Source organism: Schistocerca gregaria, chromosome 5, assembly GCF_023897955.1.
Source record: "Schistocerca gregaria isolate iqSchGreg1 chromosome 5, iqSchGreg1.2, whole genome shotgun sequence".
In the NCBI taxonomy this organism is placed as follows: domain Eukaryota; kingdom Metazoa; phylum Arthropoda; class Insecta; order Orthoptera; family Acrididae; genus Schistocerca; species Schistocerca gregaria.
Genome location: NC_064924.1, coordinates 63,731,598 through 63,759,197, shown reverse-complemented (window position 1 = coordinate 63,759,197; position 27,600 = coordinate 63,731,598). Strand labels below are relative to the sequence as shown.

The 27,600-nt window shown below is 45.5% G+C and overlaps 1 protein-coding gene across 1 annotated transcript in view; it reads left to right on the top strand.

Moving 5' to 3' along the window:
- Positions 1 to 27,330, top strand: part of LOC126272894 (growth arrest-specific protein 1-like) — a 101,093-nt gene extending 73,763 nt beyond the window's left edge. The window contains exons 3-5 of the mRNA XM_049976150.1: positions 11,116 to 11,355; positions 15,427 to 15,677; positions 26,161 to 27,330. Of these exons, the coding sequence (XP_049832107.1) occupies positions 11,116 to 11,355; positions 15,427 to 15,672 (486 nt within the window). The 3' untranslated portion in view covers positions 15,673 to 15,677; positions 26,161 to 27,330. The remainder of the gene's footprint in view (positions 1 to 11,115; positions 11,356 to 15,426; positions 15,678 to 26,160) is intronic.
- Positions 27,331 to 27,600: the final 270 nt, after the last annotated feature.

Genomic DNA, 27,600 nt, shown 5'->3' with positions numbered 1-27,600 from the left:
CAGTGAACAGAAACGCCTAGAAAGCTGTATTACTGCGGGCTGGGCAGCTGGCTCCGCGTGCGGTCCGCCTTCTGCCTCCTTCACTCCTCTTCTTCCGTCTGCCGTCCCTCATTCTCTCCGGGCGGGGAACGGTCGTGCTCGACGTGAAATTGGATAATGACGGCCGCAGCAAGGACAACACAGTCGCAACTTTGTGATTACGCTAAATTGTATCGAATTAATACGAGGGGTCGGGGGTGGGTCGCGTAATGGCGGATCTACCGGTGGCGGAGCGGGACCAGGGAGCACCCCCAAGGTCGCGTGGCTCCCCACCGCGGCCTTCAGCACTTTATCTCCCCGCGTCTGCAGTTTTCCTCTGTGAAAGATTATCGTTACCTTAGCCGCATAAAGCTGCGTACGCAACGTTACGACCGCAGCCGCTATCCGCTCTTCGTCAAGAGTACGACTCACAAGCAGGGCTGCTGCACAGTGTGTCTACAGGGTGATCCATTGACAGTGACCGGGCCAAATATCTCATGAAATAAGCGTCAAGCGAAAAAACTACAAAGAACGAAACTCGTCTAGCTTGAAGGAGGAAACCAGATGGCGCTATGCCTGGCCCGCTAGATGGCGCTGCCATAAGTCAAACGGATATCAACTGCGTTTCTTAAAATAGGAACCCCCATTTTTTACGTAAAGAAATATGAATGTTTTAGTTGGACCTCTTTTTTCGCTTTGTGTTAGATGGCGTTGTAATAGTCACAAACGTATAAGTACGTGGTATCACGTAACATTCCGCCAATGCGGACGGTATTTGCTCCGTGATACATTACCCATGTTAAAATGGACCGTTTACCAGTTGCGGAAAAGGTCGATATCGTTTTGACGTATGGCTATTGTGATCAAAATGCCCAACGGGCTTGTCGTATGTATGCTGATCGGTATCCTGCACGACATCATCCAAGTGACCGGACCGTTCGCCGGATAGTTACGTTATTTAACGAACAGGAAGTCTTCATCCACATGTGAAACGTCAACCACGACCTGCAACAAATGATGATGCCGAAGTAGGGTTTTTAGCTGCTGTCTCGGCTAATCCACACAGCAGTAGCAGACAAATTACGCGAGAATCGGGAATCTCAGAAACGTCGGTGTTGAGAATGGTACATCAACATCGATTGCACCCGTACCATATTTCTATGCACCAGGAATTGCATGGCGACGACTTTGAAAGTCGTGTACAGTTCTACCACTGGGCACAGGAGAAATTACGCGACGATGACAGATTTTTTGCACGCGTTCTATTTAGCGACGAAGCGTCATTCACCAGCAGTGGTAAACCGGCATGATATGCGCTATTGGGCAACGGAAAACCCACGATGACTGCGACAAGTGGAACATGAGCGACCTTGGCGGGTTAATGTATGGTTCGGCATTATGGGAGGAAGGATAATTGGCCCTATTTTATCGATGGCAATCTAAATGGTGCAGTGTATGCTAATTTCCTACGTAATGTTCTACCGATGTTACTACAACATGTTTCACTGCATGACAGAATGGCGATGTACTTCCAACATGATGGATGTCCGGCACATAGTTCGCGTGCAGTTGAAGCGATATTGAATAGTATATTTCATGACAGGTGGATTGGTCGTCGAAGCACCATACCAAGGCCTGCACGTTCACCAGATCTGACGTCCCCGGATTTCCTTCTGTGTGGAAAATTGAAGGATATTTGCTATCTTGATCCACCGACACCATCGACAACATGCGTCAGCGCATTGTCAATGCATGTGCGAACATTACGGAAGACGAACTATTCGCTGTTGAGAGGAATGTCGTTACACGTATTGCCAAATGCGTTGAGCTTGACGGACATCATATTGAGCATTTATTGCATTAATGTGGTATTTACAGATAATCACGCTGTAACAGCATGCGTTCTCAGAAATCATAAGTTCACAAAGGTACATGTGTCACATTGGAACAACTGAAATAAAATGTTCAAACTTACCTACGTTGTGTACTTTAATTTAAAAAACCCTACCTGTTACCAACTATTAGTTTAAATTTGGAACCATATGTTTGTGACTATTACAGCGCCATCTATCACTAAGCGAAAAAAGTGGTCCCACTAAAAGATTCATATTTCTTTACGTACTACATGTAATAAAAACGGGGGTGCCTATTTTAAAAAACGCAGTTGATATCCGTTTGACCTATGGCAGCGCCATCTAGCGGTCCAACTATAGCGCCATCTGGTTTCCCCCTTCAAGCTAGCCGGCCGCGGTGGTCTCGCGGTTCTAGGCGCGCAGTCCGGAACCGTGCGACTGCTACGGTCGCAGGTTCGAATCCTGCTTCGGGCATGGATGTGTGTGATGTCCTTAGGTTAGTTAGGTGTAAGTAGTTCTAAGTTCTAGGGGACTAATGACCACAGCAGTTGAGTCCCATAGTGCTCAGAGCCATTTGAACCATTTGAACCTTCAAGCTAGACAAGTTTCGTTCTTTGTAGTTTTTTTTGTTTGATGCTTATTTCGTGAGATATTTGGCCCGGTCACGATCAATGGACCACCCTGTATAAACTGAAGAAGAGCGAACACTGCTGAACGGAAGCACCAAGAAGTATTCATTCCAGCACGCTTTCCTTAACATCGATCTACATTATCGGCAGAGACACTTTGTAAATATAGTGACCGATTGCCTGTTAACCGATGTGGACACAGTATTACGCCAAAGGGCGACTGACACTGGTTTTCGGTACATGTCAAAAGACGCATGCACCGTTAAAGATGGCTCTAAATCTGCTGATCATGTGGAGTATGCCATCACGTCCTCTGTTGGAACGGAAAATCATCTGCTGGCACCTGCATGTGGGGTGTTTACTGTGGAATTGATGGGAATTTCCCAGGCCCTTACCTTTATTAAACAGTCCCAGCACAACCGCTTTTTGTTATGTATGGACTCAATGAGTGGCCTTCTGGCTATTGACCGGTGTTTTTCGCGCCATCCCTTGGTCTCTGCCATCCATGACCATCTCGCTGATCTTCACCATGCTGCATGTTCCGTTGACTTTCTTTGGGTGCCTGGCCATGTGGGTATCGCAGGTAATGAGCTTGCTGATCGTTTGGCTGGGGACCAGTCCCTTACCCCTCCTTGTCTCCAACCCCTCCTGCAGCGGATTTACGGCTTCACATCGAATCCCACTTCGCACAGTCGTGGGCCAACTCTTGGGAGGCTGCTCCCCTGTCTAATAAACTTCGTGCGATTAAGGTGACACCAGGCCCGTGGCGTTCTTCCTTTCGCCTCTCCCGAAATGACTCGACCACACTGTGTCGTCTCCGCATTGGCCATACCAGGCTGACCCATGGTTTTCTTTTGAGTGATGAGCCACCCCCACTTTGTGGTTGTGGAGCCTTCCAGTCAGTAGCCCACAGTTTGGTTGAATGCCCCCTTCTTTTGGCCCTGGTGCTAAGTACAGACTCCCGCGCACTTTACCTTTGATGTTGGCTGACTATTCCCGGGTGGTCTCTCTGGTTCTCGGTTTCCTCCGGGAAAGTGGTTTTTATTCTCAGTTTTAAGGTTTTTAATCTCTCTCGGGTGTTGAGGCAGGGCGGTGAGTGTTGGGGTATCTCCCACTGTAAGCCATGTTCCCTGGGATAAGGGAGTTTTGTCCAGTCTGGAGACAATTGGTCTCTGCGTAATGTTTCTAGATGGGTTGTAGTCGGGTCCAACTACTATATGCTGCCTGAAGGTATAAGACTTATCCATTACAGATTACAGCAAGTGTTTCTATGGTCTTTAGTTGGACATAAAATTCTGGCAGCGTTTTGCACTGGACTGTTATTAGCGTGAGTAGGAAAGAAGCCCGTGAACATGGCTGCATTTCTGCTCCTTAAACTAATGCTCTGAAGACCTGAATGTTGGAACACTTATGTGATGCGAATTTGAGCTCACTAAACTCAGCTGTGAGTCGGAAGACCTCCCAGGTGCAGGAAGAAAGTAGTGGGATACGTGGGGCGGCGGTCGTATTTGAAGAGTGTTGCGTGTATCGAACCGTGCGTATGATCAGAAAAGTTGTTCTTGAGAAAAAGAGAGTCTGCCCACGCTTGGGGGTAGAAATTCTGCCCTATCTTCTGGTTTTCTAGCGCAGTGTTGCAGTTATGGTGAGTGTGTGCAAAGTCTCCTGATAACAATGCGTGAAGCCAGTAGCTAGCTGCAGGTGATGTTCAGTCAAAGCGAAGGACATGGTGAGGTTTAATTGAAGTCAGTTAGTTCCATCTGATTCATCAAAAAAACGAAGTACGACATAAACACATAAAAAAAAGTTTTACATTACCTTGGTTCTGATAGTTCCGGAAACTGTACAGAGAATAGGACTAGAGATCAACATAAAGACCATTTCCGCCCTTTCTATTGCTCATGAAAACCACACATTGCATGTTGTACCGTCATACAGCGAGAGTTTCGGAGGTGGTGGTCCAGATTCCTGTAGACACCGGTACCTCTAATATCCTCAAAACTTCACAGAAGCTCTCCTGCAGATCTTTCACAACTAGCACTCGTGGAAGAATGGATATTGCGGAGACGTGACTTATCCACAGCCTAGGGGATGTTTCCAGAATGACGTTTGAATGGTAGGAGGCGAGGTACTGGAGGAGTGGTCGTGAGTCGTGCTTGGGTAGCTCAGTCGGCAGAGCACTTGCCCGCGAAAGACAAAGGTGTCGAATTCGAGACTCGGTCCGGTACACAGTTTTAATTTGCCAGGAAGTTTCATATTGAACATATTTTATATTGTGAGCATATCGTAATAAAAGTGGCAAAACCACCGTTAGGATCTATCATGTGTTTTATAGTTCTTCCCCGTTCGCTCCCCTCACACCGCATTACGACAGCTAATAGCGCCATATTTTTACCTGATGGCAGAAACTGGAACTATTATTTTTTTCTGCGTGCTCCACTAGGACACCCATTAATGGACGTACGTACGGTGTTTCAGCACCCTGCGATGTATACTGCCCGCGCTACAGCACTCGCAGCACCGTCAGGTTAATAATAACCACCCGCGCATCTCCGACAGAACACCTAAAACGATACGTGGTGTGTTGTGTGTGCTCGTGCAGACGCGTGTAGTGCCAGAGGCTGGCTGTGTAGCGCTGTATGTGGTGAAGAACAGCGGCTGACTGTGCTGCGGTGAGCGGCCGCTGTGGCCGGCACGCCCTGATTTACGGCGAGGCGGCAGTCGGCTGCCGACCGCCTGCTCCCGGTGATACGTCCGACCGCGGGGCGCCTGCGCCTGCGCAGTATAGACGTCCCGTCTGGACAGCGCCTGCGGCTCGTCCCTGCCAGAGGAATGACGGCGTCCCCGCCGTACGCAGACGGGTCTTAAACCAAACCACCGCTCTGGTAACAGCGCCGGAGACGGCTACTGCATCCAGCGCAGTTCCGAGCATCTGCTCCTCTCAGCCACGACTGTATGCACTCAGCACGTGCATCAGGATCGCTCGTTCCTCGATAACTTGACGGCTTCTCGGGAAGTGCGCTGGCTAGAAACTCCTGTACTGGCGTCCATGAGGGAGGCGACTCGAACAAGTCGTAAGGAAAGAGATACCGGCCAATAATTTGCGACGAAAGTAGACGACTGATGAATATATTTTAATCTTTGCAATCTCTTCCCTTCTTGCTTATAAACGTCGCAGTATTAGTTGGTGAAGCACATGCCTAGAAGCACTTATGAAGTGATTTAGACTGTTCAGTGCAAGAAATTATATTCTTCAACAGTTGCGCTACAACTAACGAACGCTTCTCAGCCATTCCGTTTGGCACTAAACATAGCCGTCAGAACTGCGAGTACTATTTTCACCGATTGCCTGAAATAAAAAAAGAGATTAGTAAAGATGTAGTTTCTCGAATAGAGCTCAGCCGGCCGCGGTGGTCTAGCGGTTCTAGGCGCTCAGTCCGGAACCGCGCGACTGCTACGGTCGCTGGTTCGAATCCTGCCTCGGGCATGGATGTATGTGATGTCCTTAGGTTAGTTAGGTTTAAGTAGTTCTAAGTTCTAGGGGACTGATAACCACAGATGTTAAGTCCCATAGTGCTCAGAGCCATTTGAACCATTTTTTTGAAAAGAGCTCCCTATCTTATTCTCTTGCAATTTGAAATAAACTGAACACATTTTTTTCGAAATGAGAGTGCACCAAAAAAGAAATCATTACGCCTATTATTCCGATAACGGTCCAAGGAGTGCCTGTCTAATCTCTGGAACCGAATGCCACGAAGTGGTTCCTTCATCTTCGGAATCAAATCAAATGGTTCAGGTGGCTCTGAGCACTATGGGACTTAACATCTGAGATCATCAGTCCCCTAGAACTGAAAACTACTTAAACCTAACTAACCTCAGGACATCACACACATCCATGCCCGAGGCAGGATTCGAAATTGAGAGCGTAGCAGTCGCGCGGTTCCGGACTGCAGCGCCTAGAACCGCTGGGCCACAACGGCCGGCGGAATCAAATTAGTCACAAGGACTTTAGTCCGGGGAGTATGGTGGATGGTACAGTACTTCCCAGTCCCATCGACCGAACAGAGCAGCCACAACTTGCGCTGTATGCGCCCGCGCATTGTCGTGCAAAATGATTGGTCGGTTGCGCAGAAAATGTCGCCGCTTCTTTCGCAAAGCTGGTTGCAGGTGATGCTCCAAAAACGAAAAGTAATATTGTGCATTGATGATCTGTCGTGGAGGAACGTAATGCGATAGGATAACACCATCACAGTTGTACAGGAGAATCACCATAACTTAAGACGGCTCCATTCGCACCACAAACAGAACAAGCTCTGCTAACGGTATACTACGCCTTCCACACCGCTGGCAACGAGTTCTACACAACGCTAATGGCTACTTTGAAGGACAGTAATTGGTGCAAACATGTAACTCTTTTGTATCGGTTGTGAATAAATAGTTGCTACTATGTAAGTTCCAACTCTCGTACACAACGTTTAGCAGATGGTTGTTACATCACAAAAAACTCAGTACAGAATAAAAAGCACAGTAGGTCATCTGTTTACTTTAGCTGGACATGTTGCAATCAGACGGCGTATAAGGTACCTTGTAACACTTTAAGATGACAGCCCAGTTCGTCGAAACAAGATGTCTATCAACAAAGAAATTTGTTGCGATCTTAGCTTTAGAAACTTTTTATTGAGTAAAACAGATCGCTCCTTCTGATTTCTCAACATGAGAAATGAAGTCTGTTTATCATTCTTTAGTATATTGCAGTGCCTGTGTTGTATTGAAGTACGACGCAATTTAAAAAAAAAAAGTTGAAATGGCTCTGAGCACTATGGGACTCAACATCTGAGGTCATCAGTTCACTAGAACTTAGAACTAGTTAAACCTAACTAACCTAAGGACATCACACACATCCACGCCCGAGGCAGGATTCGAACCTGCGACGGTAGCGGTCGCTCGGTTCCAGACTGTAGCGCCTAGAACCGCACGGCCACCCCGGCCGGCGACGCAATTTTCGTTCGGACATGCATGCGGCGACTGCAGCCGTTATGAAATAGATTAAATATATTCGCAGCTGTGAAATCGAAAGACGAAAATGACAAGTTGTGTCGGGCAGGGAAATTTTAATTTAAATACGCTTGCCCGGTGTCGGAGTATACGTACGATATTGCAATGCCTGATTTCTTCAGAAGTACGATGTACTGTTCCTTCGGACATGCATGCATGTCTGCCCTGTACGGGAAAATACGTAAAGAATGTAGAACGCAGGCTGAGACGCTCGGATGACGACATGTGGAGTTTAAATCTAGCCCTGAGCTGTGCTCAGTTAGCCTAATGTTAAGGCGACCGCTTGCGATTAGTGGGAAGCCGGGGTTCGAGCCCTGGTCCGGCACAAATTTTCGTTGTCGTAATTTCATTATGCAGCTGATGCTTCTTCATGGCCGTTTCACAGTTTTCTGCTTGTTTGAACAGCCAAGCAGCCGGTGTGTGGCATGCACATTGTAACAACTCGCCTCACGAGGCCAGTTCTGTTGTCGATACAGTCCACGTAGGACCTTGGCACCGCCTCCTCTTCTGCATTAGATATAGTTGCGCCACAGTCCTGGATAGGTTTATATTCAGCACATAACTTTTCCGGTCGTTAATGCAGCCTTGCGACACAGGAGCTGCTCCTGCCTCCCTAGGTAGGACCCCAGTTGTTCGCAAGAGGCTGGGTGCCCCCATTCCAGTCGTCACACTACCTGCAACAGCGCCGCTGACACCAGGAATCGAAATTCGGTCCCCTGTGTGGCAGCGACACGCGCGCCCACAGCACGGCTGTGGAGGCGGCTCGCACGTCTTGTACGCTGGAGGATGTGTTGACCTCTGCCTGCATCTCGCAGCCGCCGCAACGGGTAATCTTTATAACGAATGTTAGGCCGAAGTTAGTATTCGATGAGAACACGACTGTTAAATTAAACTCCCATCAGCGGCGGTTTATTTTGTGCGCAAATGATGACAGCTAATTAAGCAAAGGTTATGAGAAGACCGCCCGGGACTGGTTTCTACGAGCGGGGGATCGGCTCGTGAGGACGGGAGGAAGCCTTGCGGTAACCGGAAACCGTTTCGCTTACGGTCGTCGCAGGAGAGTTAATATCATTAGAGGCAGCTGCTCAGCAGCAGCGTTTAACGAAAAGGGATGGGTACTGTGGACTAGCAATGGCTGTCGTTTCCTCTCGTATGCAGCGACGATGTAATCGTGCTAATTACTTCAGTAGAAAGAGATGTCATCTGCTAATTTCGAGCCACGTAGGACAGCTAATACTTTAAGAAATTACACGACTCTATTGCCACTTACTTGATATCTTCGTAGATAATATTAAGAGGTAATTGCCAGTTGCCTGAAAAGTTACTGTTTCCTGTAGAAACCAACAGTAGGTACTCAGAATCCGTTACAAAGGTTGTTAGTTTGTTCTGTACAGTTTAATCACGCACTAGGTATGCTAGAAACTTACTGAGATGGCGCTGTTGCCGCAGTCTTCGCACGGCAGTTAGATCGAATCTCGCTCTTCAGAGCTGGTTTGAACTTGCTCAAGTTGCTAAGAACTCCACTGCAAAATTTAGTAAGGGGTACTACTATGGATGGTAGTGTGGCGTAATGAATCAAGCCACCGAGGCCCCCGAGAAAGACAGGCCGTGGCGCGTACGTCACAGCACGTGACACTGCGTGTCTTACGAGAGCCAACAACCGTCACTATTTCAGGCGAATTTATTTACACTACTGGCCATTAAAATTGCTACACCAAGAATAAATGCAGGTGATAAACGGGTATTCATTGGGCAAATATATTATACTAGACCTGACATGTGATTACATTTTCACGCAGTTTGGGTGCATAGATCGTGAGAAATCAGTACCCAGAACAACCCCCTCTGGCCGTAATAACGGCCTCGATACGCCTGGGCATTAAGTCAAACAGAGCTTGGATGGCGTGTACAGGTACAGCTGCCCAAGCAACTGTCAGTTATTTTCATGTTTACAGGATAGTTTCTTAATGACCGATTGACTTGCCTACCCCACAAAACCCAGCGCATGGACCCACACATCGACTGTTTCTTCTCCCTGTCAGATTTTGAATGCCTTTATTTATTTATTTACGATTCAGCTAATTCATCCTATGCGGACCACAGCCTATTTATTCTTAAGCTAAAAAACAGAATTTCATTCGCTTTTTTCCATTTCACTCTAGTTCCTGCTGTCCTCTGCCAGTGTAAACCTGCGACTTTCTTTCAGTTCTTTATGCCAATAGTCGGGTGGTCTGTCTTGTGGTCTTCGACTTTCTCTGGTGTTCCACTCTAGTACTGTCTTTGTTGATCTTTTGTCATTTCTTTGTGCGATACGCCCAGCCTATTTCCATTGTACAGCCTGTGACCATCGGACCTCCACAATATTCTGAATCATGTTCTTAACATATTAAATAACTAAAAACCCGCCTCGATTGCGAAAAAAGCTGCTAGTGTTAAGTGTTAACCCAGGTTTCGGCGTAGATAACTACACCTTCTTCAGAACAACAATAACACCCCAAGTGCCTAAGATGACCTTTGTCAATGATTAAAAGAACACCATGGCTATACATTTATAAACGAAAAAGAAAAGGAAAACACGAACGGTACGTATGTACAAAGTCAAAACCACTACTTAACTTAATGGTGTACGCTGCCCCTCACAACAGCCTGTGTTTGATGGGCCATGACCCGCTATAAACTCAGGCGTGATGTGGAGCGTACACCATTAAGTTAAGCAATTAAAAATGGTTCCAATGGCTCTGAGCACTATGGGACTTAACTTCTGAGGTCATCAGTCCCCTAGGACTTAGGACTACTTAAACCTAACTAACCTAAGGACATCAAACACATACATGCCCGAGGCAGGATTCCAATCTGCGACCGTAGCGGTGGCTCGGTTGCAGACTTTAGCGCCCAGAACCGCACGGCCACCCCGGCCGGCTAGTTAAGTAGTGGTTTCGACTTTATACATATGTACTGTTTGTGGTTTCCTTTTCTTTTTCGTTTTTAAAAGTATAGCTGTGGTGTTCTTTTAGTCATTGACAAAGATCTTCTTAGGCGCTTGGGGTTTTATTGTTGTTCTGAAGAAGGTGCAGTTATCTACGCCGAAACCTGGGTTAACACTCAACACTAGGTGCTTTTTTCGCAGTCGAGGCGGGTTTTTAGTTTTTTAATATATTAACAGACGATTGCTGACGCGCTACGATGTTGAAGGTTCTTATGTTCGTAACTACTGTTTTGCTATTGTCCTCATCTACTAGACAGGAACATATATTACCCCGAAGTCGTAACACGACACATACACATCATTCTGAGCCACATAAGTCCACATGATGATGGAGATTTAAACTTGTGAAACGCGTCTTGGAAATACGCATATGGTGGCTGATAACAAGAAAATTGTTCTTTCATTCGAAGAAGATTGAATTACACAATAATCCTTTTAAGATAACTACACATAGCCAAGAAACTTATATCGATATTAATTGTACACAAAGCGGTGTTTCCGGCATATCGGTGAACTGTAACCCCTGTGGTCCGCTCTGGGACGCCAGGATGAACGGGCGTGTTCTGTGTGTGGGCAGTGCCGGTGCAGCGACGACGAGTGCTCGGAGACGAAGCGCCGCGTGGAGGTGTGCCGGCCCTGGGTGGAGAACATGACCCGCACCTCGCGCCTCAGCTGCCGCGCCGCGCAGGCCGTGTGCGACGCCGACCAGCTGTGCTACACGGCGCTCGACTTCTACCACCGCAACTGCCGCGCCATGTTCGCCGGCCGCCGCTGCTCGCACCGCTGCAACAACTCCATCTCCATCCTGCGCCGGCAGGTGAGTCAGCGCCGCTCGTACCTCCCGCCGACTTCTAACCCTTCAATGTCCCTTATCTACCTGCTTCCATCCCTACATCTCCAATACCCCCTATCTCTCCATCTGCTTGCACTTTTACATCTTCAGACTACCCTACCTATTCACCTTCTTCCATATCTACACCACCAATACCCCTATCTATCCACCTGCTTCAATCCCTAAATCCCCAACACCCCCTGTTTATCCACATACTTCCATTCTACATCTCTGGTACCCTTATCAGTCCACTGCTTGCAATAAGTACAGTACCCACTATCCATCCACCTGCTTCCATCTCTACACCCCCAATATCCCCTATATGTCCAAGTGCTTCCATCTTTACACTTGCAGTGCATTCTACATATTACCTATCCACCTGCTTCCATCTCTACACCTTCAGTACCCCCTCTCTGTCCACTTGCTTCCATCTCTCTCTCTCTCTCTAATACCCCTAACCCAGCTGCTTCTAGCTCCACATATCGTATACCTCCAATTCTATTTCTAAACGAATGTGTGTTCCTTCATAAATGTCTAAAAGAACAGACACCATACGGAATCCAAAGCTGTTGTTAATATTATTAAAACTGAAAGTGGAGATGGGGGATAGGGAAGGAAAGGAACCATTAATGTCTCCTGCATTGGGACTTTCATCTACATCTACATTTATACTCCACAAGCCACCCAACGGTGCCACTGTCATTACCTTCCTTTCCTGTTCCAGTCGCGTATGGTTCGCGGGAAGAACGACTGTCGGAAAGCCTACGTGCGCGCTCGAATCTCTCTAGTTTTATATTCGTGATCTCCTCGCGAAGTATAAGTAGGGGGAAGCAATATATTCGATACCTCATCCAGAAACGCACTCTCTCGAAACCTGGACAGCAAGCTACACCGCGATGCAGAACGCCTCTCTTGCATAGTCTGTCACTTGAGTTTGCTAAACATCTCCCTAACGCTATTACGCTTACCAAATAACTCTGTGACGAAAAGCGCCGCTCTTCTTTGGATCTTCTCTATCTCCTCTGTCAACCCGACCTGGTACGGATCCCACACTGACGAGCAATACTCAAGTATAGGTCGAACGAGTGATGGACTACATTTTCTAAGGACTCTCCCAATGAATCTGAATATGGCACTCGCCTTACCAAAAATTAATTTTATATGATCATTCCACTTCAAATCGTTCCGTACGCATACTCCCAGATATTTTACAGAATAAACTGCTACCAGTGTTTGTTCCGCTATCATGTAATCATACAATAAAGGATCCTTCTTTCTATGTATTTGCAACACATTACATTTGTCTATGTTTAGGGTCAGTTGCCACTCCCTGCACCAAGAGCCTATCCGCTGCAGATCTTCCTGCATTTCGGTGCAATTTTCTAATGCCGCAACTTCTCTCTATACTACAGCATCATCCGCGAAAAACCGCATGGAACTTCCGACACTATCTACTAGGTGATTTATACGTGGAAAGCAGGTGGAATGTGTGCCAGACTGGGATTCGAACCTGGGATCTCCGGCTTACTAAGCAGCTGCATTGACCACTGCACAAACCACACACAAATACAAAAGAACAGATTCCACACGTTCATATAACTGACTTGCCGTGATGGGCAATGGGCAATGAATGCATCACCTTCAGTGCAGATGCATAATTGTGATCGCCCTTCTGCTTGAATCTGAAACTAGCGAGCAAAGAGGACACGGATGGGGACTTCAGATAGGTGACACTACGTGGGAATGTGTGTCAGTAAAGGAGTATGTGCAACTGCGATAAACACTGTGGCTGGGTGGCGCAGTTGTTAACACAGGTGCCTAGTAAGCAGGTTGAAATGGCTCAAATGACTCTGAGCACTATGGGACTCAACTTCTGAGGTCATCAGTTCCCTAGAACTTAGAACTACTTAAACCTAACTAACCTAAGGACATCACACACATCCATGCCCGAGGCGGGATTCGACCCTGCGACCGTAGCGGTCGCGCGGTTCCACACTGTAGCGCCTAGAACCGCTCGGCCAACCGGGCCGGCAGTAAGCAGGTGATCCCAGGTTCTAATCCTGGTCCATAACACATTTTCACTCGTTGCTGCTGACTCCATATTAAGTCCTTATGTAACTCAAATTATTGGTTTCTTCCCTTTCTTTTCCTTTTTCACCCTTTTGCCTTTAATTTATATAACATCTACATCTCCAGTACCCCGACCTAACAACCTACTTGTACCTCCACATGTGCAGTACCTCCTATCTATCCACAAGCTTCCACCTGCACATGTCTAGTACACGCTACCTATCCACCTGCTTTCATCTCATCTCCAATACTCCCTATCTATACATCTGCTTCCACCAGTACAATACTCCCTATCTATATTAATAAATGGCTAAAACGATCACAAGATACAGTTGCAGACTTGCTAACTTAAAAGCTTCCAGGGGCTACAAAAATTGTATTTTCAGTATTTCATATTTCATGTGTTATTTGACCAAATTAAAAATTTATAATGCTGTCATGATCTACTCAATAAGAGAAATAATCTTATCTTAAAGCTTTAACACGTTAAGAAACTGTGTATACAGAGTGAAACGGGCATAAATGCAGGTATTTTATATGTTGTTAGTTACTATGTCTACACATCATTGTATCTGTTGCTTTCTCTCTGTGTCAAACAGTCTTCCAGCAAACACATCACGTAATGTACCAGCTGATGTTTTCTGCATAGTCATAACTGCATCACGAAATGGACTATGCCTGCAGTATAGACCTACTGTTGTGCATCCACATGTCCACGCTTCAGTACCTGACATGTTGTCCAAATGAAAATACGCATTAATGAATTACTGTTTCCAAGTTTACTCGTAGGCAGTAAACACCTGAAAACATACAAATCCTAATAGCTATGAAGTAAATACTGATGCAATATTGTTCAGTACAGTGTTCTCAGTCGTGAAGCAAAATGTCTCCACTTATACCGCACATACCCTGTATATCTTGAGGCAGAGTAACTCACAGTGCACGAATTATCCATACTATACTTATCCATGAGTGCACTTAGCTACTTCTAACGAAGTGTACATGTAATTGAAACATTTTCGAAACTTTTTGTCGCTGACATCCGCCATAAAATAATAAAATCAAAAAAGTTGTCACCTCGTATATTTTCGCTGTTCATATATTAAAACTTCAGCATCAGGTATGACGTTTTATTTTATTACTTCTTTATCACTATCTCGTGAAAGATTTTGCAGACTGTACATCAGCCACTATATGTACCTACAAGGGTACGCCACTGTGTGCTCATACTTCAGAACGTATGAAGTGATAAAGATTGAGATGTGTGAAATAAAGTTTTGACTTTTTTCGTTAGTTTGCGAGTCAGTATTCCGGAAAGTAACGTAATTACGACTTTTCGACTTCAACCGTAAATGTTTCACATGCTCATTTAACGCATTAACTAATTTGTAAAGCAACTAGACGAATAAATCTCGTTTATGTATGGAAGACTTAAGACGCTGGAGGTGTTGGTAGTATCCACTACAACCCGTTTCACGTAACTTAAATTTTGTCTGTTTCTGTAACTAGAACGCACACTATAAATTAATATTTCGCCGCCCTCCAGGAGACATCACTCTAATACCGCAAAACACAGCCTGTATCCTTGATAATGACATCAGTACAGGGGACAAGAGAGACAAGTTTCATCGCGTGTATCATATCCGGGACTAAAGCAACCCGTTCATAGTTAAATCCTTCAGAGGTAGCAAATTGCAGAGATCGCACTGTTCCACATCTTGGGGTTTAGGGATCGTGATGTATGACCGAACGAGCGGACCGCGAGCACTGCTGTGGTGTTGCCGCGTGGGGTAGCCGCGAGGTCTAGGGCGCCTTGCCACGGCTCGCGCGGCTGCCCCCGGCGGAGGTTCGAGTCCTCCCTCGGGCTTGTCCTTGGCGCAAGTTAAAGTTAGACTGAGTAGTGCGTAAGCTCAGGGACCGTCGACCTCAGCAGTTTGGCCGCACAGGAACTAACCACAAATTTCCAATTTTTTTGCGCCGTTGCAGGAGAAGGCGGCCAAGCTGTCGGACTGCCGGTGTGACGGCAGCGAGGGCTACGACTGCGAGCGCGTGCGCGTCAACATGAACCGCCTGTGCTTCCCCGCCAGCGCGCAGCCGCCCCCGCGGGAGCTGGCCGGGCCGCCCCCGCCGCTGCCGCCCACCGCCGCCGCCGCCCCCGGCGCCGCCCCGCTGCCCGCCGCCGCCTGGCTCGCGGCCCTGCTGTGCTGGAGGCTGCTGCCCCTCGCCACCTGACACAGGTACCCACTGCCACACACACTGCCATCCCTCTACCGCTCTCCTTGGGTCGCGAGCCCAAACATCGAAGTGCTACGTGCACAGAGCATAGAACTAGGTAGAGTGACCTTCGGGCGCATTTTCAATGACGCGTTTCGCCTTATTTATGCATCTTCAGGTTATCTTTATCCTTACTACCTGAGCTCCCATCTTACTGTTACTCGCTCCTGTGTACGGGAACGCTTTATGAAGATCTTGGTGCCTCTCACGTCCATCTAGAAAAGATAACCTGAAGATGCCTAAATAAGGCGAAACGTGTCGTTGAAAAGTGAAATTGCTCTCCGCTATGTAGTTTTTCTCATTCAATTTTGAGGAAACTATACGGTAAAAAAATCATTTTTCCACATCTTGTAGCGACACATCGCAGCTTCAAAATGAACTTGTTTTCTTTTCTTTATTGACCACAATCACTGTGATACTTCAATGTAAAGTATGATGTTTTGAAATGTATTTGGTAATCCATCAAGGAAAGAGGGGACGAAGTACTTGAGTAACGATAACAAAACCAGCGGCTGTATTTGAATCTGCGTTATTTATTCTTTTTAACACGTGCGATCAGGTACTATACCAAAAAAATCAGGTTCGATACCAAATGGCGTCATCCTCAGGCCGCAGGCGTAAGTTGCCATCCACAGTCGTTCTCATGTGCTTTGAACAGAATCGTATGCAGCGGGGCAGTAGTAACTGGATTCCATTCCTTCCACACTGGTTTTGTTATTGCCACAAAAGGTACGGAATCCAGGTAATTTTTTCCAGCTGCATACGATTCTAATCCCTACAGGGTGGTGGATGGCTGCTTACGCTTGGGCCCTGAAGATGGTAGCTTGTGCTAAGAAGAATAAATGACGTAGATTCAAATACAGCCGCTGGTTTTGTTATCATTGTTCAAGTATTTTGCAATGTAGCCGCTGGCCAGTTTACGTTTGGTGCGTTTTATGCCACACGTTACAGCGTATGAAATACAGCAAACGTTCCGAAATTGTTTTTAACTTTGGAAGCAGAGTCATATCTTTTCCGCTGTCGAGAAAATACGTGCGACACATTGGAGATTGTCCGTGATGAGTTCGCCACTTACGCGTCGCACATGCGGCTATTGTCGCCTGCTGTGTGCAGTGCGGAACTGCCTCGTATTTCTCTTCTTCGAATGCTGCCTGTAAAAATAGAAGATGAAAATGACAGAAAAACGAAATCAAATGAAGAGACACCGACAATAATCAGCTCATGGCGCTGAAGGTATAGTTTTAGCGTTTCGTATCTCAGTCGGTAAAAACATAGAAACCTAATACGATCATTTTTGGCTATCCGTCTGTCTCTCCAATAACACTATTGTTTCTCAGGAACGGGTAGACGTATCAAGCTGAAACGTATTCAAGTCTACGATCCCCTCACGTCCGAAAAAAGCTTCTGCGTCAATGCAGGCAAATGACACAGCCATTTACGTCACATATTTTGATGTCTTTCCAATGTAGGTGTGGATAACAGGCAAAAATCGTTTAAATTCTGGAATCCCCGGATGGGTGAACTATCTGTACACATAATTATGTTTCTGTTGAACCATCACCGCGCGAATCCTACTCGCATTAATCCAGATTTTCTTCAGTCTGTGCTACCTGGTCTCAGGAAGGAATGTTACCTGCATTATTTTGTTCATAACGTTCCGTTTATTGTTGAATTTATTCGCTCACTGGGTAAGTAGTCCGTTTGCCAATGTAACTAATGGAAATTACTACCACTGAAACAGTTTTCAAGTAATTGCATCATTTGTACGGATTAGTGTTTGTATCCATGGCTCTTGTTCTGTAACTAGCTCTAAAAATTTTCTTCTTAGCGTCGGATTTTCACAGTGCAGAGCTAACCGAAGTATGCCATCAATAATGAGCCAGATTACTTCCACATCATAATGTTGCTGTTCTTCTTGCCTCGTTCAGTTCACAAGATGCGAACACGTCGACTGCTAGGCACTGACTGACTTGTCATAAAGGAGCCTCGCAGTTCGACCGCCAACTCCACGTTTCTTATTCCTGCCAAGCCACTTTCACACCAGAGGGGCTTCCCTCCAAGTATTACCTGATTACAAATCTACATACCCTACGCATGAACCAGAACTACAAGTGAAATTTTAAAAATTCCATTTTTACAGCATATTAGTTCTGAAGTTACACTCATAGATTAATTACAGTTCCATAAATAGTCATAAATAGTGAATAAAACATTAACGACATTAGAGAAGGAAAGTTGCGACTCACCAGATAGCGGAGATGCTGTCGCAATAGGAACAACAAAAAGATTCACACAGTTATAGCTTTCGGCCAAGAAGGCCTTTGTCAGCAATAGACACACATACACACACGCACACACACACTTACGCAAACGCAACTTGCACACACGTCTGCAGTCTCAAACGTGGTTTCAGTGTGGTTTCAGTTGTCTGAGACTGTAGACGTGAGTGCAAGTTGCGTTTGGGTGAGTGTGTGTGCGTGCGTGTGTGTATGTATGTCTATTACTGACAAAGGCCTTAATGGCCGAAAACTATAACTGTGTGAATATTTTTGATGTGCCTATCGCAACTCAGCATCTCCGCTATATGGTGAGTAGCAACTTTTCTTCTCCAATATTGTTACATTCCATCCTGGATTTTCCGTTGTTTGAATAAAACGTTAACACAGATGTTAGATTAAAGAGCTTCGTTCACCTTGGCCTTCATTGGCTTCGTGAGGACACCACTCCAGTCTCGCTCTAATGCTTTCAGTTTCACGGCCTTTGCATGAAACTTCGCGAGAGTACCTTTCTGTAAACTGATGGCTGTCGGACTGACCGTGGTGTCGGGTTTGTCTTCGTCATTAGCGCCGCCGGTTTTTCGGTATCGGCTTCCACAACACTGCTCAGTATTTACAGACGAGCTCTTCGCCCTGCATCAGGCCACGCAATACATCCGGTGACACGGGCTTTTCAATTGCGCCATCTGCTCAGACTCTCTCAGCGCCCTTCAGGGCCTTCGTGTGCTGTACACCGTCCATCCCTTAGTGCAACGAGCTGTCACTTGCTCACTCTTGATGGAGCCGCTGTGATGTTTCTGTGGGTCCCTGGTCACGACGGTATGACAGGAAACGAGGCTGCTGACGTTGCTGCCAAGGCTGCAGTCCTCGTACTTCAGCCCGCTAGTTCTTACAATCCCTCCCGCGCGGTCTGGGGCGCCTTGTCACGGTCCGTGCGGCTCCCCCCGTCGGAGGTTCGAGTACTCCCTCGGGCATGGGTGTGTGTGTTGTCCATAGCGTATGTTAATTTCAGTTAGATTAAGTAGTGTGTAGGCTTATGGACCGATGACCTCAGCAGTTTCGCCCGATAAGACCACAAATATCGAAAATTAACCTTTTCCCAGCGACTTGGACAACTTCCTCTGAACCCTCTCGCCGCGAGGAGGTCATTTTAACGAGGTTGCATATTGGGCGCTGTTTTTTTACTCACCGCCATTTGGTAAGTGGTGCTCCCCCACCACTTTGTGCACATAGTATCCAACTTTTAACTCCCCGCCATTTCCTGACGGAATGCCCTTTTTTTAACCGGTTTACGTTCCCGATTCTGTTTGCCGTTTGAGTTATCGTCCGCTTTAGCGAACCACATGCGAGCTGCCGACAGCGTTTTACTTCAAAATGTTCAAATGTGTGTGTAATCTCATGGGACTTAACTGATAAGGTCATCAGTCCCTAAGCTTACACACTACTTAACCTAAATTATACTAAGGACAAACACACACACCCATGCCCGAGGGAGGACTCTAACCGCCGCCGGTATCATCCGCACAGAACATGACTGTAGCGCCTTAGATCGGCGTTTTACTTCTTATCCGTCGTAGCAATATGGCGAATGCGATTTCAATTTTAGTTCTGGACCCAGCTTCTCTAGGGCGTATTTTATTGACCTATCTCCACGTCCCTGTTTTTAGCTGTCTTCTCTTCCGTCGATTGGAATTGACGTTTAGTCATTTTCAGCTGCTCCCTTTGTCTTCGTGTTTTACAGTTTTGACATGGTTGTATGTGACCCTAGTTGTTTCTGCTCCCTGAAAGAGTGTCGTGATACCAAGTCACGTTAGCTGAAAACAAAGAATTTAGAAAAGATAATTGTAGGTAATACCGTTAATAGTGTTACAAGTTGAGTAGCTGGGTATTAAGTTATTGCACTGAACCGCCAGTTCAATTAAAACTCTCTGTCTAGCAGGGAAGACTACCAACCGCACAGAGATGGCACTTTAATGTCCACATCAACATTTAGCAAAGTGTAAAGCACTGTACTACAAAGTTTGACAAGTGTTGCTGTTTGACTTCTCTGGCAGCAGAGCTGATACATGGTGGTACACGGGGTGCCGGCCAGTCTCTTTGTCGCCCGCAGCGCCTTGTATTGTGTCTGAGGTCTGCGGCGGCTCTTTTGTGGACCCGGCGGGACGGCTGGAGTGGCCGTAACTCACGAGCGGCGTGGCGCCGGCAAGACTTCTGGAGAGGCGTGGCCCGAGCCTCAAGGACGCCGGGAGCGACTCCTCCAGTTTCCGCCTTTCGCAGCCCTCGCCTGAGCACACCACGCACTCGGACTCCTCCCCGTACAGGGCAGAAAGACGTCCACCGGACAAAATGCTGGTCACTCTCCCAGTAGAGCACTGTGCAAAATAAAAGACGGCTGAAGGTTTTCATCGTGAATTTCAATACACTTATCGCTTTGAGCCAACAGCCTTGCCGCAGTGGTAACACCAGTTCCCGTCACATCATCGTAGTTCCATCGCAGTTAAGCACTGTATGGCTTGGCTAGAATTTGGATGGGTGACAGTCCGGTTTGGCAAGCAGGATGCACTCGGCCTTTGTGAATCCAAGTGGGGAGGTAGTTGTTTCAGAAGTAGCGACTCCGGTCTCGAAACATGACAACGATCACGAAAGCGGTGTGCTGATGCCCCTCAATATCAGTATCCAGAGACGCTTGTAGTCTGAAGATGACACGGCGGTCGGTCGGTCCCGCTGGGCCTTTCGAGGCCTGTTCGGACGGAGTAGCCGAACATCCAGTTCATTCCACGTAAGCACAGTCCACACCATTATGGAGCCAACACCGGTTTGCACAGTGCCTTATTGACAACTTGGGCCCATGCCTTCGTGGGATCTGCACCAGACTCGAACCCTACCATCAGCTCCTACCAACTGCAACCGGAACTAATCTGACCAGGCCACGGTTTTCCAGTCGTCTTTGGTCCAACCAATACGGCCACAAGCCCAGGACAGGCACTGCAGGCGATGCAGTTCGGGAAGGCACTTCCGTCGATCGTCTGCTGGCGTAGCTCATTAACGCCAAATTTCTCCGCACTGCCCTAACGGATACGTTCGTCGTACGGCCCCCATTGATTTCTGCTGTTATTTCGGACAGTGTTATTTGTCTGTTAGCACTGACAAGTTTACGCAAACGCCGGTGCTCTCGATCGTTAAGTGAAAGCCATCGGCCACTGCGTTGGCCGTGGTGAGAGGTAACGCCAGAATATTGAATTCCCTAACAATTTAGAAAACGGAATGTCCCATGCGTCTACCTCCAACTCCCATTCTGCATTGACAGTCTATTAATTCCCGTCGTCTGCACAAAACTACGTTGTAAATTCTTCACATGAATCACCTGAATACAAATGACAGTTCCGCCGATGTACTGCAATTTTATGCGGTGTGTACGCGATATTACCGCCATCTGTATATACGTGAATATCGCTATCGCATGACCTTTGTCACCGCAGTATATTGCTGACTCTTTATATCGCTTCATTCTAGATGTATTTCACGACGGCGATGCTATCTTCCAGCAGGATAAGTGTCCGTGTCACTGGCCGGAATGTTTTGAGAAGCATGATAGCGAACTCATATTGATACCTTGGCTACTAAATTTATCTTCTGCGAAACCGATGGAACACATCTGAGACACTATCCACGCCCAGTAAACACAAGCTAGTAATTTAGGAGAACTGCGTGACCTGTGCACATCCAGGACATTGTGAAATTCATGCCACGCTAAATTTTACTCCACTGATATTATCATCTCAGCCACTTATCCATTCACCTCAATTACCAAGAAGAGTGACTCAAAAATAATTGCCAAGAGAAGATTAATATCATAAACGGCAGAAGATCATCTACAGGGTTGGACACGAAAAACCAACTCCGATTACTAGACTGCTCACTGTCGCGCGCCAGTTCTCATCTATGGTTCCCACTACGTTTTATAGTGTCAGTACCAAAGTCGTTGCAACTTCGTTAAGACATGTGAAATAGATATCTCAGCAATATGTATCCCCTTCATGATAGAAGTACAATAGTGTCGACGTACGTATCTACCGGTTCATTTACGAATAAAAAATGGTTCAAATGGCTCTGAGCACTATGGGACTTAACATCTGAGGTCATCACTCCCCTGAAACTACGTAAACCTATCGAACCTAAGGACATCATACACGTCCATGCCCGAGGCACGATTCGAACCTGCAAAGTAGTTTTTGCAAAGAAGTTTCCTGGCGTCTCCATACCAGCAAAGAGCAGTATGCAGTAATTGGTGCCAAAGTGGCGTACTACAGATTTAGTTGCAAATGCAATAAAAGAACCGAGCCTCGTCCGTTCGTATACTTGCTGCGATCGCGGATATTCGAGCACGAATTATCCAGAGCCCAAGGACGTCGACACGTAAGCTGTACCAAAAAATGAACGTTTTACGTAGGTCCTGTGAACATGTTTTGCAACATGTAGATATCAAGCCCTACAAAAAGACACGTATCCAAGAAATGATACAGGAAAATAAGGCAAAACGTCTGAATTACTGTACGTATTGAGAGTATAATGTTGAATCAGCTGAGGGTAAAAAAATCTGAGTGTGGTGTGCCGTGTCAGCAAGTCACATTATGGGTCTCTGCTTCCTGTATACGAATCTTGATGGGCTTTACGGACAGTTCACCCTCTGAGCGTACGCATGCTGTCTTTCAACAGGACGGGGCGACCTGTCACACTTCTCGAGAGTGCGTTTCACGAATTAATGAAGTATTCACAGAAAGAAAGGATTGTAAGCAAAGGATTGTGACCGCCGCGTTCGTCGGACCTAATCACTTGTGACTTTTATCTGTGCGACAGTCTAAAGCGAAAAGTGAAATAACGTAAGAAGAAAAAAATGGTTCAAATGGCTCTGAGCACTATGGGACTTAACTTCCGAGGTCAGAACTTAGAACTACTTAAACCTAACTAACCTAAGGACATCACACACATCCATGCCGAGGCAGGATTTGAACCTGCGACCGTAGCAGTCGCGCGGTTCCGGACTGTAGCGCCTAGAACGTAAGAAGACTTGAAGTAATATATTCTTAATAAAATTTTGAGAATCGATGCGGCAGGGTTAGGCAAGAGCGTATTGAAGCACAAGGAGGTCATTTTCAGTTCCTAATCTGACAGAATAGATTCAGTAAATAGACATCTTTGCATCAGTTTATTTGTTATTGAAATCGAAAGACTTGCACCAGGCGAACGGTCTACCCGATGGGAGGCCCTCGTCACACGACATTTCATGTCATTTCCATCCCATCACTACATGTTTATTTGTTTGTTATTGTATCTACTCGAAGCGGGCAACAGTTCGTGCGTAATTGGTGAGCAGTCTGTTCTCGGGGCCAGTTTTTCGTGCGCCACCGTGAATATCATTCATGGTTGAGTTTCTGCTTTCACAAGGAACCCTATATTCTTTTAACATGTCGAAGTAATTTACACATACCCGCATTCAGGAGGGCAATGGTCCAAATCCCCATCCGGCGATCCACTTTGTGGTTTTCCCTGATTTCCCGAAGCCTCATAAGGCAAATGCCGCGACGGTTCCTTTTAAAAGAACATCCGGTTTCAATTTGTAATCGAGGCGAATTCCTTATAATCAATAAATTATCCACGATGGCTGCAATGTTAAAAGTTCTAAAAGAACACAGCCGACTTCTTTCGCCACTTTTTTCCAATCACAGCTTGTGCTACATCTCTGATGACGCCGTCGGCTACAGGGCGTTAAACGCCAAATTTTCTTTATCCACTCGTGGTTTACAATCTTGTAGGTAAACCTCTCTTCAATATGATGCTAACCAGAAACGGCTCATTAATTCATTTGAACAACGGAATCATTTGAAGAACGGAATCAGCCGTGGATCTGTTTTTAGAATAAACCCCACATAATGTACTGAAACCATCGAAGTTTCCAGAACGGCCGAACAAGCATTTGAACTCAACAACTCTTAACCACAGAGCCACGTCACTCAATGATTCTCTGGAGAGAGTGTGTCAGGTCACGACACAATATTAAGTATATGTTCCCCAGCCTGTCGAAACTTTAAGAACAGTTCAGAACGGTTCCCAACATAACATCATCATATGTAGCATATGTTACCTATTCCGTGGACGCCTTTCAAACGAACTACCAAACTAATCATTTTCAATAATAGCCACAGCCCTGACGTGACTGATAATATTCTACGAAAAAATTACACCACTTCTGCAGTTTTACCTACAGATATTGGTCAGCAGTAGGTAAGAAAAAAGAAAAATAAATTAGTACACTAGCCCAGCCGTCCTCAAACCCACCCCCTCCCCTTCTGTATGTCTCGAATAATATTTTACCGAACACTGAACAACCACTAATGACAATAAGGCGCTTGACAATGCGACCCCCACTTCCTTTCAACGCTGACTACTAGAATATGTTGTTAATCACAGCCACTCTGACTGTCGGCTCGATTACATCCAGGCTTCCGGAGTCAGTTCGAAGGTAATGAGTTAGTCAAAAGTTGAATTCCAGCGCATTTTCAGTGGAAGTAGTTAACCGCAATGTGGTACAAGTTCCTCCATTCCCGTGGGTAACTGACTGACGAACAGTGATAACAAGAGATCCCATGAAAGTGATTCGCTGTCTCTTCTCCTTCGACAGTATGCAGTTCTAATAAGGGAAAACATTATTTAATCAAAGATCAAAGTAGACGCTTCTTTCACATCTTCCTCTACACGCAAAACGGATGTGCGTAAATACAGAGTTGATTGTATGACGTCCGACCTTACCTGCATTCCTTCCAATAATGAGGAACGAGCACCCATTGTTCTTTCTTACGAGATTTTAGCCAACGAAAGCTTGGAGCCCATAAGACTAAAGAGACACCTGCAGACAAAACATCCAGCCCGTGTAAGTATAACCTATGAATTTTTTAAACGTCATGAACAACAACTAAAAGAAAATGTCAGAATGTAAAAAAAAAATTGCAAAATGCAAACCAGCAGACATTATTACTGACGAATTACTCCTTCCGTCAAAATGTGCGGAATCATGTATGGGCAAAGGTTTGGCGAGAGTATGAAGTCGGTACCACTCGATACTGTGGCTCGTGATAGTGATGCAGTAACCGCTGACTTCATGGAAGTCTAAAATTCGCCCTGTAACACTCTTGCTATCGGGAATCTTCCCCAGCTTGTTGTTTTTGTGCGCTACTCTTACGAAAATGAAATGCACGAAGACTTTTTTCCCATGCTAAATGAAGTTGCAGATGTTAAGTTGCAATAGCATATTCAACTTTATTATCTTTCTTTAAATATAACGAATCCCACATAACGTAAAAAAAATACCATTTTCTTAGATGAAAAGATTCTCGCGTGGCATAAAACAGTAATACTTTCTTTAAGACTTTAATCCATTATGGGTGTCGAACGCTGCGATTCTGAAATAACGGTTTCCAGAAACAGTTGCAACTAGTCATCTTTTATGATCTTCAGCTTTTATTTACCATGACGGTTTCGAATCACTTAGGAACTCATCATCGGGTAGTACAAATATGTTGAATCCTGTGAAGGACATGGAGGTTGCTGCCTGTGGCAAAGTTTGTGTAATGCTACATATTTAATGAAACTGGAAAACGTAAATTATGTTCTCCAGAGTAATGTGTGCACCAGTAATAAACTCATGGTTGCTAATAACTGTAATTAATGCCTTTAAGTCGACCTTACGGCTACATTCAGTGCTGGCTTGTTTCGTTTTTCTACTTTCCCGCAACTACACACTCTCCACAATGCTCCGAACGGTAATTAAAAGTGTTTACCGTCTGATGGTGAGTCGCTTGGCTATTCGAAACAGCTCATAGGAATATAAACTGAAGCATCACAAAAGGCAACTGGTTACAGTTATTTCTGGAACCAATACTTTCCTTTGTAAACCTCTGTCTCATCATTTTATATGTCTGTGGAAGTGTATCAATAATATCTTTGTAAGTCGCCCTTCATTTATCTATGGTTGCGACCTTCCATTGTCACCTGGCCGCTTAAGAAGCCAAAAGCCATCAAATAAATAATTTTTTTGCGGAATTTCAGGAAAATGTTTTCTGTTTGATATTTTCCAACGAAATCTTTCATTAACCTGTAGCTTTAATGTTCACAGGTCAAAAAAGACACAGACTGCAGTCCGCTCGGGCGTTGCGGACATCAGTGGCCTAGACACACATCTACCTCATGAACGCCGAGCAGTATTCTTCCTGCGTCTTCTTCCTTCCTCGATTCCTCAGGTTTGTTCCGTTGCGGAACACTGCGACAAAGTGCTGCGGGACATTTGCTTTGTTGTGGCCTGAAGAAGCGGCAGGCGTATACCAAGTACAAGTGTGAAACGAGAGGCTGCGGGCGGGCGTGGTTGCAAAACTGCTGAAATGTGATCGTGAGAGAATAATGTACAAAATTATATTTTATATACAGATATATACACAAGCTTTAAGCTTTCCCGTGTTCAAAGCACGGGTGCCACAAATGAATTTTATATAAGATAACAATCTGATTGCCGAGTGGTTTTCAGAGCTCCCAGCCATACTGGTAGCTATACATACGAATCGAATGTACGCTGTTGATATCTCTGTGAAAGCCTCAGCACGGCTTAAATTATTATATGGTAAGAAGAAACTTTGCAAAAATTGTATTCCTAAATCTGTGAAATACTCATAGTACACAGACGCCAAAGAAACTGTCAAACCGGCCTGGGTTCATTTCAGTATCTCGCAGCTTGCCATCACCAAACAATGTTCTGAATACAAGATGCAGGCTCTACGGTACTCGGTTTACATAAATAAAGTAGTCTTATTTTCAGTACGTACACCAAAGGATAAATCTCAGTTCAAAAATATTGAAACTGGACTGATATTTACTATAATTTACATGCAGTAGTTGTGTTGCAGTATTACAACATTTCCACGTCGGGAACTACCATTTTGTACTATGATAGTGTCATCTATGTCGTCCACAAAATGTACTGTTATGTAAAAGAGGTAATACCTATGGAATACTGTTGTCTACATTTAAATGCCGTTATGTGTGATATCGGTGGTGATAAAAATAGACTAGGGGTGCCAACTGTCTCACAAATATTCAATGAGTTATTCATTGTCTCTGATCTCCACAAACTTGGCTACGATTGGACACGTCACAGAAGTGTAACATATGTATGTATGTATGTATTTATTATAGATTAAACGATGTGACACTTCGAATCGAATTGCCTGTTGTACATTAACGTTTGACCATACACCTAGAAAAAATAAATAAATGTTTGATAATTTTAAAAAAAGTCAGCTCCTCTGTCTTTTGTGCTGTTCACTGAAACTGGTAATTCCTTTTCCTATAGCAAACAACAGCTTTTATGGTAAAGTATTATTCGCATAGTAACACTATTAAACACGATACATTACGAAAATTATCTGTAAAGGAAATGTAAAGTAACTGTAATAGCTCACATCACTCTTTCACAGTTTTAATTTCAATCCACTAATTAAAAAAAATTATAATTTAATGGTATGGTTACACAAACCAGATTTATACCATTCCTTCCCGTTAACAA